Source organism: Aythya ferina (genome assembly GCF_964211825.1).
Source record: "Aythya ferina genome assembly, chromosome: 7".
Lineage (NCBI taxonomy): Eukaryota > Metazoa > Chordata > Aves > Anseriformes > Anatidae > Aythya > Aythya ferina.
In genome coordinates this window covers 14,749,689-14,760,806 of record NC_140302.1, presented here as the reverse complement: position 1 = coordinate 14,760,806, position 11,118 = coordinate 14,749,689, and the positions used below count along the sequence as shown (strand labels likewise).

The following is an 11,118-nucleotide window of genomic DNA, read 5'->3' as shown; positions in this document are numbered from 1 at the left end:
GGAAAAGTTTCATGGCTCCAGCAATTGCTAGCCATTTTACCACACAGCATCCATCATTTTGTCAAAGTTTTAATGTTTTGTAGCGAACCACCTAGGAAAGAAAGGAGGAGAAAAGAATGACAAAACAGCCAAATTCTTTCATTCCATGCCAAAAAACTGACTGAAGTGTATCCCTGTTTGCCCTTGGAACAATTAATGTGACATTTTCCTGAATGCCATACTAAATTTGATTGTCATTTATTGAAATGTATGTTTAAATCAGCAGTGATGCAACTCTAAATGCTTTTTTCATTAATGTCATTGAATCCTTAACCCACAACCTTTGACACATAACAGAATTAGAAAGCCTTTTGGATCATTTGGCTGAAGTTGTGCCCTCACTACAGTACCTCAGCTTGCTTGGAAATGTGGCCTGCCCCAATGAACTGGTCTGCAAAGAAAAGGATGAAGATGACTACCAGAGGTACAGGTTAGTGTTTTCACTTGTAAATATAGTAGGGTATGTCAGTTTTGTTTATTAAAAATGAAGAAATACCGAACTAAACCGAACTCATAGTCCCAAGCAAGTATCATTTACTCTCTATATTTTGAAAGCACTCTGCCATATTCTGCTGTGAAACACCTGTGAATTTCAGTAAACCCATTTCAATGTGGTCACTCTCAGGAGCCCTATTTCAAGAAATATTTCAGTGCTGTACAGCACGTTTGAACTGAGCAGGTGTTCACGGGCTCTCTTGAATGTGGGTGCTCATATACATTTACCTAACACCTCTCCTCTTTAAGGTCAAGGCAAGGCAACAATTACATACACTAAGGGTGGCAATTAAAAATAAAAAAAGAAGTCACTATAGTGAGTAGTGACTTTTAGCCAGTTTCATTGTCTACTGCTAACGTCTGATTATGGTGATGCATTTCTTCTATTATAGTTATCAAGATACTGTTAAAGAACAAGAAGAAAAGACTCCTTCTGAATTCTCTTAACTGAAAGCAGTCAGTGTTTAAAATCAAATCAGAAGAAGAAAGCTATCTCTATAATGCAATTTTAATGAGCTAGATTACACAAAAGGTCATCTGGAAATTAACATGGAAGCCTGATAAAGTACTAGCTGTTCAACTGCAATGTTAAAAATTACAAGGGTTATTTTTTAAAAAAATAAAAATACTCATGACTGATGATGACTCTGAATATAGGTCCAAAGCTTATGGTATGCTGAAGTGACAATTTTTCATAGCTATAACCTTTAGGCAAGTGAGACATTGATCATTAAAAAAAATAAATCCCTTTCCTTGGTCACATCTGATACAAGATTTCAGTCTCCGTGTATTTGCATTTTTCAAATCAGTTGAAAATGGGTCTCTGTAAGGCAAGTCAGAGCCAAGCAGCGCTGGTGGTCAGTGTGCTGACAACCTTACAGAGATTGAGAGACCAAGCTTAGTTCTTGTTAGCAGATCACTTGCAATGTTCAGTGTTATAAAATAAAGCTCTGAAAATATCTTTGCATAATCCAAACTATTCTGTGGGAGTTAGTATAAAACAGCACAAAGTGGAAGAGACTAAGAGCAGGTTTATTGGGAAGTTGCATGAATTGGATGCAGCTCTTTATTGTTCGTAAATGCTGTAGACTGAAACAGCAACACAGCTTTTCTGGGTGTGGATATATTTTTTCCTTTGTTCCAGACTTTTCAGAAGGATTTCGTGGTTGTCATTAGGCTAAAGATTTTCACCTCCTAACAATTCAACTTTTGAGTCTAGCACAGCTGTAGTATTTTAGTTTTCAACGAGTAGACCAGCTGAGATTTAAAATATTTTCCCATTGCTTTCACACTTAAGTGGAAGGTATGCCTACTATCCTGCTTAGAGGAGTCTAACAGTGCTGTCTCTATGTAAATTTATGTGACATTTGCACTGGAGAATTGCTTAAAAAATGAATGATATTTCTACAGTTTACTGTTTTTCACTTTAAGTATGTTTTCTGACAATATGTCTCCTATTAATCATTTAAGCAAAAGTAGTACGTTAAAGGAGCCATTCAGAGGCAAGAACCCATGGTTCATTTAGTGCTGTCTGAAAAAATTCGTTATTGATTGACATCCTCTGTGGTTATGTGATGTAATATTTATAATATGTCACACAGCCATACATCAAAACAAGCATGTCTGTTGTTTCATTTCAATGCAAAATGTTGATTTCAGGGAGGTCAAGGTAGTTTTAGGTCACTTCATGGCAAACCACTGTGTCAAAACCATGAAGTGATTGTATTTATGCACTGGTGGAACTGCAACATTGCTTCCAGGTTCTTTCTCTTCAGTTTAAAAAACAAACCAAAAAAAAAAAAACAAACAAAAAAACAAACAAACAAAAAAACCACTATTTTTTATTTTTTTTCCATATGAACTTGAGATAATTAAAGCCCTTTCAAGAAAGAAGAATGGACTTCTAATTAGTTGAATGATTTATGGTTCTGTTGCTGTAATGAAAGCTTCCTGATACTTTTCCATAACTTTCTTATGTTATATGAAATGTTAGACAGACAGCATTACATTCAAAACCAACCAAATAAAAATAATGTGTGTGCGTGTGCTTATATATATATGTTTATCTTTACTGGAATATATTCACCTATCACTATTCAGGAATAACGGTGGAATTGAATAAAAGGACTGTACTAGCTATTCAGTTTTGAATACATTTTCTGAAGCATCTTAAAGACACGGAATTTTTTCTTCCTTCATCGGAGTTTAAAAGATTATCTCTAGAATTAGCAGTAACAAGCTGTCTGGGTTTGAAAATATTTCTATTTTAAAAAATGCATTGCTTCAAATCTTACCAGCAATCTTTTGAAGTAGATTTGATGTTTTTTTTTGTTTGTTTTGTTTTTTAAGGGTTTGAAATAATATTTTTTCCATAAGATTTTTAGTTTTTAGAGACTTCTTAGAGAAAATTTCTAACATCGGAAACATTAAAGCAGTGCAATTCAATGAACCCATGTGACATAAACATTTTAATTTACTGAAAACTTTGACTGTTTTTGTTTTGTTCTGAACAGGAACTTTTTGCAAATTATCACAGTGGCCATTGGTACCACAGCTTCATTTTTCATTGAGCTTTAATTTCATTCCTACTGAGTTCAATTAGAGTTCAGGCTATTTAATTCCTCAACCAGAAAGAGAAAGGTGCTAGAAATCAAAGCTTTATTTAATCTTTGCATTCCTGCAAACTGAAAAGATCTGCAAAACCCCCAAAATCTCAACCGTAAAAAATTGCACTAAATCAACTTCTTAAAAAACTTTCTCTATTAATTTGCTGTGATGTTAGCAACAGAGATAAAAAAGGAATATTACATGTTTTTAAAAACAATAAGTTTATTAAAAATAGTTGTATAATGTGTAAAACTGTTTTTTGTCAAGGTGTAAAGATCTGGATTCTCAGGTAATCCAGGGGTGTACCATTTCTACGAGAAGGTCAGCTTTTGCCTATTCTTTCATTAGAAATAGGTTTTATCCAAAACCTTTGTTGTCACTTTTTCTCAGGTTTTTTTTTTTTTTTTTTTTCTAAGAAACCTGGTAACATTTGAGTGAGTTATTTTTTTTTGAAAAAGAATAGAAGAGAAACTGTGAAGTGTTTGTGGTTTTTTATGTTTTTTTTTTTCTTTTTTTTTTTTTTTTTCCCCTCAAATGCCTTGTTATTATTTCTCCTTAATTCCAAATCTGTAGGAGAACAAGCCGATGACTTTTCTGTACTTACTCATGAAACTTTTGCTTGGAGAGGAAAATGAAAATGGAAAGTTTCATTCGGTGGTATTTTTAGAACGAATTTGTATGGTTCATTTTAAAAAGTCATGGTTTTTTCATCATTATAAAAATGGCTACAGTTTCCTTTTTCATAAGGAAATATTGCACTATCAGTCCTTATTGTTCTTTTTTTCACAATTATTTAATTATTTTTATTATTTTCCGCATTTGAGAGATGATATTTTGTAAAAGGTTATATGGGGGTGAGGGCAAGGGAAAATTTCAGCAACTGCTCCTTACTGCTGGAATTAAAAGCCAAATATCTAAAATTTAATGGTGATAGGAAAGACATAAAAAGCTTTTGCCTTAAACAGGAAGCAACAAACACACAGAAAAAATAGCTTGCAAAACAGTGCACATTCTAAAATAACCTATTCTACAATCTCTACTTTGAAGATTGCGTGAAAGCAAAGGTCATGACCGGGAGATCAAAGTAACAGAAGTCAACACAATAATTGCTGGTTGCTTCTCTTGTACCCACACTTGGTCAGTCCTGTGGGTGTATTGTTTGCAGTGAAAACTTCAAACATGATGTTACTGAACTGTGAAAAATCATCTGGGTCAGAATGTATTACATGGGAGTTGCTAAAGCTGCAGGTGACCTCACCTATTTTCATTAAAGCGATATGATTGTGAAGGATGTATGCTGTGTGTGAAGTTTTCAGTGCTTGTTCATTCTTCTTTGCTACTTATTGACATTTCCTGGAATGATGCATTCATTAAGTGCTGTTGACATGGAAACAAGGGCAAGTGGAAACAAATGCCCAAGTTTATTTTAAATTAGCTTAAAAGCACATATACTAGATACGCTATCTTTGGCAGGGGGAGCAAATGGTGATAACCTTATGAAGTCCTCTTAAGATATAACAGTAAGAAAGGAAGTGCAAGTGTTTTGTATGGATTAGCTTTTCAAGCTAAATCAGCTATTCCCATTCCATTTGATTCTGTGAAATGTTGAGTCCTCTTACAGAGTTTCCAGCTTTCTTGCTATTTTTAATATATATGTATATATAATTTTGAGACAAAACCTCATTTATTTTAAATGGTCTGGTTATTGAATGTATAGTAATATAAGTGCATATTCAAGAAATAGTAGGAGACCAGAAGTCCTCACCTGTCAATGAGACTAACACTAATGTGCTTGGTCAGTTGTCATTGAACTTATTAATGAGACTTTCTTTTAGAAGGAGGGATTTCAGTTTGTGGCACTGTGATATTCATTTTATGTAGCCATACAGAAATGCCCTAAATATCCCGTATCTGTATAATCTATGAATCTCTACTACTTCACTGTTTACATAAGGCCTTGTGATTTCTACAGTACCTCGAAGAAGAAAAGTATATTTAATAGACATCAGCTGCACAAATTCCACCTGAGGTTAGCCATTGTAAGGATTTAGGAGCAAGGGCTGTTATAATGTGATTTTTTTTTTTTCCAGATAGATACAGTGAAGTCCAGAATACCCAAATTTGTCCATACTAATGCAATAAGTCAAAGCATATCTGTAACTATTGTTACGTGTATGGAGATTTTTCTAATTCATACAGATTGCTATATTGAAGTAGAGCAGAGGAGGTAAAAGTATTTTGAGGGGTCTGAATTTCTGAATGATTTGAAGAATTACTTGGCCATCACCAACTAGCACCAAGTTTGAGTAGAGGCTATGTGAACCTCTAACATCATGCCTTCTGTTCTAGAAGATGGCTGTTTAAAGTCATGACCTGGTTTTCTTAACTCTGCTGAGGAAGCTTTGTTACAGATGGAATTTCTGCAGCCAGCAATGTGCTGCTTTGTGTAGGGAAAAACTTCTCTTTTATCTTGGTGGTGCAGAAGAAATAATTATGGAAGAAAATCTAGTTCAGTTTCATAAACTTATTTGATCCTAATTTCGATCTTTGTTTTCATCTCTCCCCATTTGAATGTTGATGCAGAGTTGCCATCTTCAAGTTATTTATTACTGGTAGTTTACAGTAATGTAACTGAGAGCATAATCAGCCCTTCAAAGTTGGAAATAAGTATGTTAGTTTTATGTTCAATGATCATCAAAAAGAGGGAATGCAATAACAGGATGGATGTGCAGGATAATGCAATAACTAACATCTTCCAGGAGATGATACGGGTAGAGCTAGACATTTCTGCATTCTTCTCAGTAAATATTTCTATATTTTTTAAGTTCAGATTAATTTTCATTTTTAAATATTAAGCATGTACTACAGTTTTATATTCCAGTTTTTGTTATTGCAAGTACGAAATATAGGACTATACAAAATCTAGCTCTTAAGCATAATATTCCATTAAGGTTTAGTGGAACAGTTTATTTTTTCTAAAACTCTAGCACATCCAAATTTTCAATTCTTTTCCTGTAGTAGTAGAAAATAAAACATTATCTCCAAAAGTAATTTATTGCCACTTTTAAGATTTTCTTGTAGTGTGGCTCATGGATGATGCCGGTATCTGTCAGTATCAGGAGGCCAACCATATTCTACAATTTGTCTGCTTTTCCAAGGGAGGTAATAAATGAATCTAGGCCTTCAGATGCTATGAGACGTGATGTGATTTTTCTTGTTATGGTGTTCACTGCTCTAGAATAGAAATTTCCTGGAATTGTTGGATAATGGTAAAGAGTACTGTTAAGAAATGGATTAAAACTTTCTGAGAATTTTTATGCCCGAACTTACATGGCTACTAAAAATAACAGATCTGAATGAAGTTATGCTGTAGCTATTTAATAAAAAAATGAGTTGATATAAAACTCATTTACACCTTTGATCAAAAACCTGACAAATTTCTTACATATGTTTAAAATAGATTTGTTCCTTTCTTCCAGGTGATTTTTTAAGGAACACATTTGCATTCTTATTGAACTCTTTTGCTTAAATTGTGAAATTATCTCCAAAGATTGTACGAATCGTCACCAATCTTTTGGGGTGATGGAATAACCCAAGGACTTTTAAAGTAATGTAAAGTAAAGTAAAAGTAAAGTAAAGTAATTTTAAAGTAATGACTGTTAATATGGTAGAGAACTAGAAATATAACCAGAATAAACTTGCAAGGTAACAGAGAGGTCTTAAGTTCCCTGTTTGTTACCAGAGTTAAGAATACAAGCCTGTGATTTGTTACTGCCTATAAAAAGAATCTGTATCACAGATGGTATTTCTTTACATAAACTAGAATTGTGTGTTGTTTAATAAATTGCAATAGCTGATCTCAAAGCTGTCTTTGTCCTGTCCGTTTCTAAACTCCAATAAGTTTCTTCAAAGGAAGGTTTTGCCCCACTGAGCTTTTGCCAATGTCAATAGCAGTTGAATCCCAAACACACTGCATTCCTTTGCAAATGCCCCCTCAAGCCCATCCCACTTTTCAAATATACTGACAAGCCTCTGTAAAAATTGTTAAAAAAAAAAAAACAAAAAACACTAATAATTACATGTAACACTTACGTAATTGCTAAACGAATTGTTAATCTTTATTGTCATTTTCACTTAACTAAGACATAAATAACATGAAATGTGATTTTCACTGCTTTTTTCAATCTCTTAGTGTTCTTGTTTGTGTTGTATATCTGTTATTAGTTTATTTTCACAGGACTCTTGGCACAGGGGGGTTAAGGTGCAAGGAAATGATTCTGGAAAAAAGAAGGCGCAACTTTTCTTACATAGTTCATTTCCTTAATCCACCATGAATCAGAGTATCGGTGTACAGGCAGTGACAAATGGATCTCTAAACACCTTACTAGTGCCATTGTTTTTGTATTATTTTTTTTCTCTCTAGAGCTCATCTTTATTCTCATCACTGAAGTTGGTAACCTTCTTTAATGCCACTACAAAGATGTTAAGCTGAGTAATAGTAGTCTAAGAGTACATGGAGCAGTGCTAACTTACCAAATGACTTAAAAAAAAATAGGGGGGGGGGGTAGGAGTTGGGGGGGAAGGAAACCCTGTCCCCCCTGTCCCCCAACCTCTAACCCATAATAAATCTTAAACTTATAATGCAAAATGTAGATGGATCTTTCTTCATTAAACACCATTCTCTTAAGTAGTGATTTTAGAAGTCTGAAAGAGGTGCAATGTGTCATGAAATTTATGGATCCTAGTACCTGCCATAAAGTATTTTATGATGGCTGCATTCTGTGTTATTAGTAGCTGTCTTTTTCTGCAGCCATTGGTGTTTGATAATAGTCTTAAAACACACAAAATTACTTACCTGCAAGCAACATTCCAGATAGTCCCTGTTGACAGTTTGAATAAGTTTAGTGCCCTTTTGTTGTACTTTACCTTCAAAACAGACTGATTGAACCATCAATAGCTCCTGAAAGCTGACAGAGGCATGTCATCTGGTCTAACCCTCTGATAGTAGGTTATCTGTGGGAGTTAACCTCCCTGCATTGTTAACTGAAATGTTTTATGTACTATGCAACTTTAGGATACTGCTGTGATAACCTTAGTAACTAAGTCATACATCACAGTAAAGAGATTTTGTGCAACAAATAACCCTGGATTAAATTTACAAGGGTTGAATTGATATTGTAAAGTGTTCATTCCAGGGCTTTGTTTATCCTTTCCTGTATTTTTATGGCAAAATTTTGTTACATTTAGATTGAAGCTGCATCTTCATATTTCTAGCTAAAATATATACAGGAAGTCAAACGTTTTCCTTTATTTAATGAAAAAGTACCATATTCATAGTATCATATAATACAGATCCATTTTATTCCTTATTTAGTAAAAGCAATCAGAATAAGTGGCATTTTATTTCAAAGCAGCTTTTAAGAGTTAATCACTGATATACCTTGGTTCTACTGATGAGATAACTTCATTGCAACTTTTTAATATTTGCATTGCTTAAAGGGTCAAAAAAAATCAATGCTAAACATCGTGATGTAGTTTGTGGCTTAATTTATTTGGGTAATGGCTTTTTAGGTTTTGTTTTTGGAATTAATAAGTACTGGTGCTAATTCTGTTTTTCTGAAGTGCAGTCAGGATGGCTTGAAAATATAGAAATACATTTGTATCAAGGAATGCTATTATAATTTTAAGCTCTTTTGAAATGATTGAGAGACTGACATTAGGGCTGTGATCCAAAGTCAGCAAAGATGACAGTGCTGTCTTAGTCTGTTGTCATTTTTGTTGCAGCCTGCTTTTCAATGGCATACTTCATTCCATCATTAAACATTTGCTGATTTTCTAATACTGATGTTTTCTTCACCTGAATATTCATCTTTTCTCACCCTACACTTAGTGGGTGTCTTTACTCATTTTTAGCTTCACTCTTCTTCATTCCTGACATATTGTTTCCTTCTGTACATGTCTTCATTTGAAAGAATCTGTTGTCATCAGAGCTTTTCTGCCAGTAATACAAGACGGATAGATTCTCCTTCACTGAAAGATAAGGGCCAGCAAAATGCCAGGGAGGACTGGAAGGGCAGCCAGGAAAGCTGGGAGGAGGCTGAGAATGTGTCAGGCTCCTAGATCAGTAGCTATTGCTTAAGAAATGGTCTTAGAACATGTTCTGTTTTGTGAAGTGACTCTCTTACTCTTCTTATGATATCACATAATGTCATAGAGTCAGGATTCACATTTAAATTGTCTGAGCATTTCAGCACTGAGTATTTTCAGTTCACTTTTTAGCAATTTATGGGGCTATTGCCTTAAAGGAAAGGTGTACTTGGCTGAAAGGTTTGTTCACAGCATTAAATTTTACTTGGTTGTAGACGGGGACGCTTACAGTCTTTTTCAGTTGTCTATCTGGCCTCAAGGATAGTATAATAAGGCAACTCTTACCTTTTAAAACACATTTTTTAGTATTGTTCTGTTTCAAAATACTATGTTAAGTGGAGTTTTCTACTACTCCAATTTCATTCTGCTGCTGCCAGAAGGAATTGGTATGGTTATGCAGTCTCTCTGCAGGTTTATGAAAAGCAACTAGGCATGGGGGACATTATCAATCACCTTTCTACCCCCTGCTAGGAAGTCTGTCACTTCCTCACTTTGCAATGTCTGCTTCACATTTGGTTGACTAAATGTAAATAACGTACTTGAGGTGGCTTGGTATTTTGATTTTCTCTGGTTGTGTGCCTTATTCTGTTTCTGATCTGCCATGTTCTCTTCTATGTACAAGGAGCCAATGTTGTTTTTTGAGGCTAAAATGTTGCTGTACTTTGAGTAAAATGGATAAGTAGAATACTGATTAATTCTAACAGGAACTTTAAGTTATGAAAATATTACCAAAAAATGGTCTCTTCCTGAGTGCTTCAGCATATAATCCTGAGCTGGGATCTGTATGCCTTAAGGACACCTTGTCTTCCTAGCAAGACCAAATCAGAATTCTGCTTCCAAATGGTGCCTGTGTCAAAATTTAGTTTTGGAGAGCACATCCTGGGAATAACTCCTGATGTCTTCTCTAGACTAATTCTTGTTTTTAAAGAGTTTTGAACACTGACATGCACTCCCATCAAGACAAAGGAGTGCGTTCCAGGATGTGTGGCAGAAGACAAATCACACCTCCCCCTCATTTGCTGTTCACATGGATCTCTAATGTCACTGGTCATTTGTGTTTCAGGAAAATGTGAAACAAATCTGAAGTGTTTGCATATGACTGCTAGGAATTCTTTCCAGGCAGATAGCTGGTAATTCCAATGCCTCAGACTGGTGTTTCGCTGCAACATGGGATGGAATTCTTAAAATTACTTGGAAGTCTAAACCAGCAATCTAAAAATAATTTCCATTTTATTTTATTCATGAAAATGTCTTATACCTCAGTAATAGCTGCAGATGACATACATGTCTGTTGATAATTTCCTAATCTACCCAGTATTAAATTGCCATGGGCACTTAAAAGAAGTTTCATTTGAGACAATAAATTGTAGGAACTTGTTACATAAGCTACATTACTTGAAAAGGGCAAACAGAGATAAAGAAGCAAAGGCTGTTGCTTTTTATTGCTGCTGTGTTTTAGTCGTTTATTCTGTGAGTATATTGTTGTTTATTACTGGATTTTAAGTGTTCATTTTGCTGTCTGGCAGATACTTCGTTCTGCACAAATTGACAAACCTGAAATTTCTTGATACTCGGAAAGTAACCAGGAGAGAGAGAGAGGAAGCCCTGGTGAGAGGTGCCTTCATGAAAGTGGTTAAACCTAAAGATACTAAGGTAGGAGAGTAAATTAAAAACAAATATAACAATATGTTATTCATTAATGCTGTTTTAAAACATTTCCCAAAGCTTGTCTATGTACTATATTAAGAAAAAAAAAAAAAAAGACAGAACTTTTCAGACCAAAGGACTGGTAAATGTGGTCAGGTGAGGGACAAAAAACTTCATAATTTT

General features: G+C 34.5%; 1 protein-coding gene across 1 annotated transcript in view; it reads left to right on the top strand.

Annotated features, from left to right (window-relative positions):
- Positions 1-329: 329 nt before the first annotated feature.
- The window catches only part of LRMDA (leucine rich melanocyte differentiation associated), a gene marked incomplete at its 5' end in the record, with an annotated part of 297,230 nt that continues 286,441 nt past the window's right edge, over positions 330-11,118 (top strand). Inside the window, 2 exons of the mRNA XM_084525493.1 lie at positions 330-469; positions 10,815-10,941. Coding sequence (XP_084381619.1) covers positions 330-469; positions 10,815-10,941 — 267 coding nt within the window. The remainder of the gene's footprint in view (positions 470-10,814; positions 10,942-11,118) is intronic.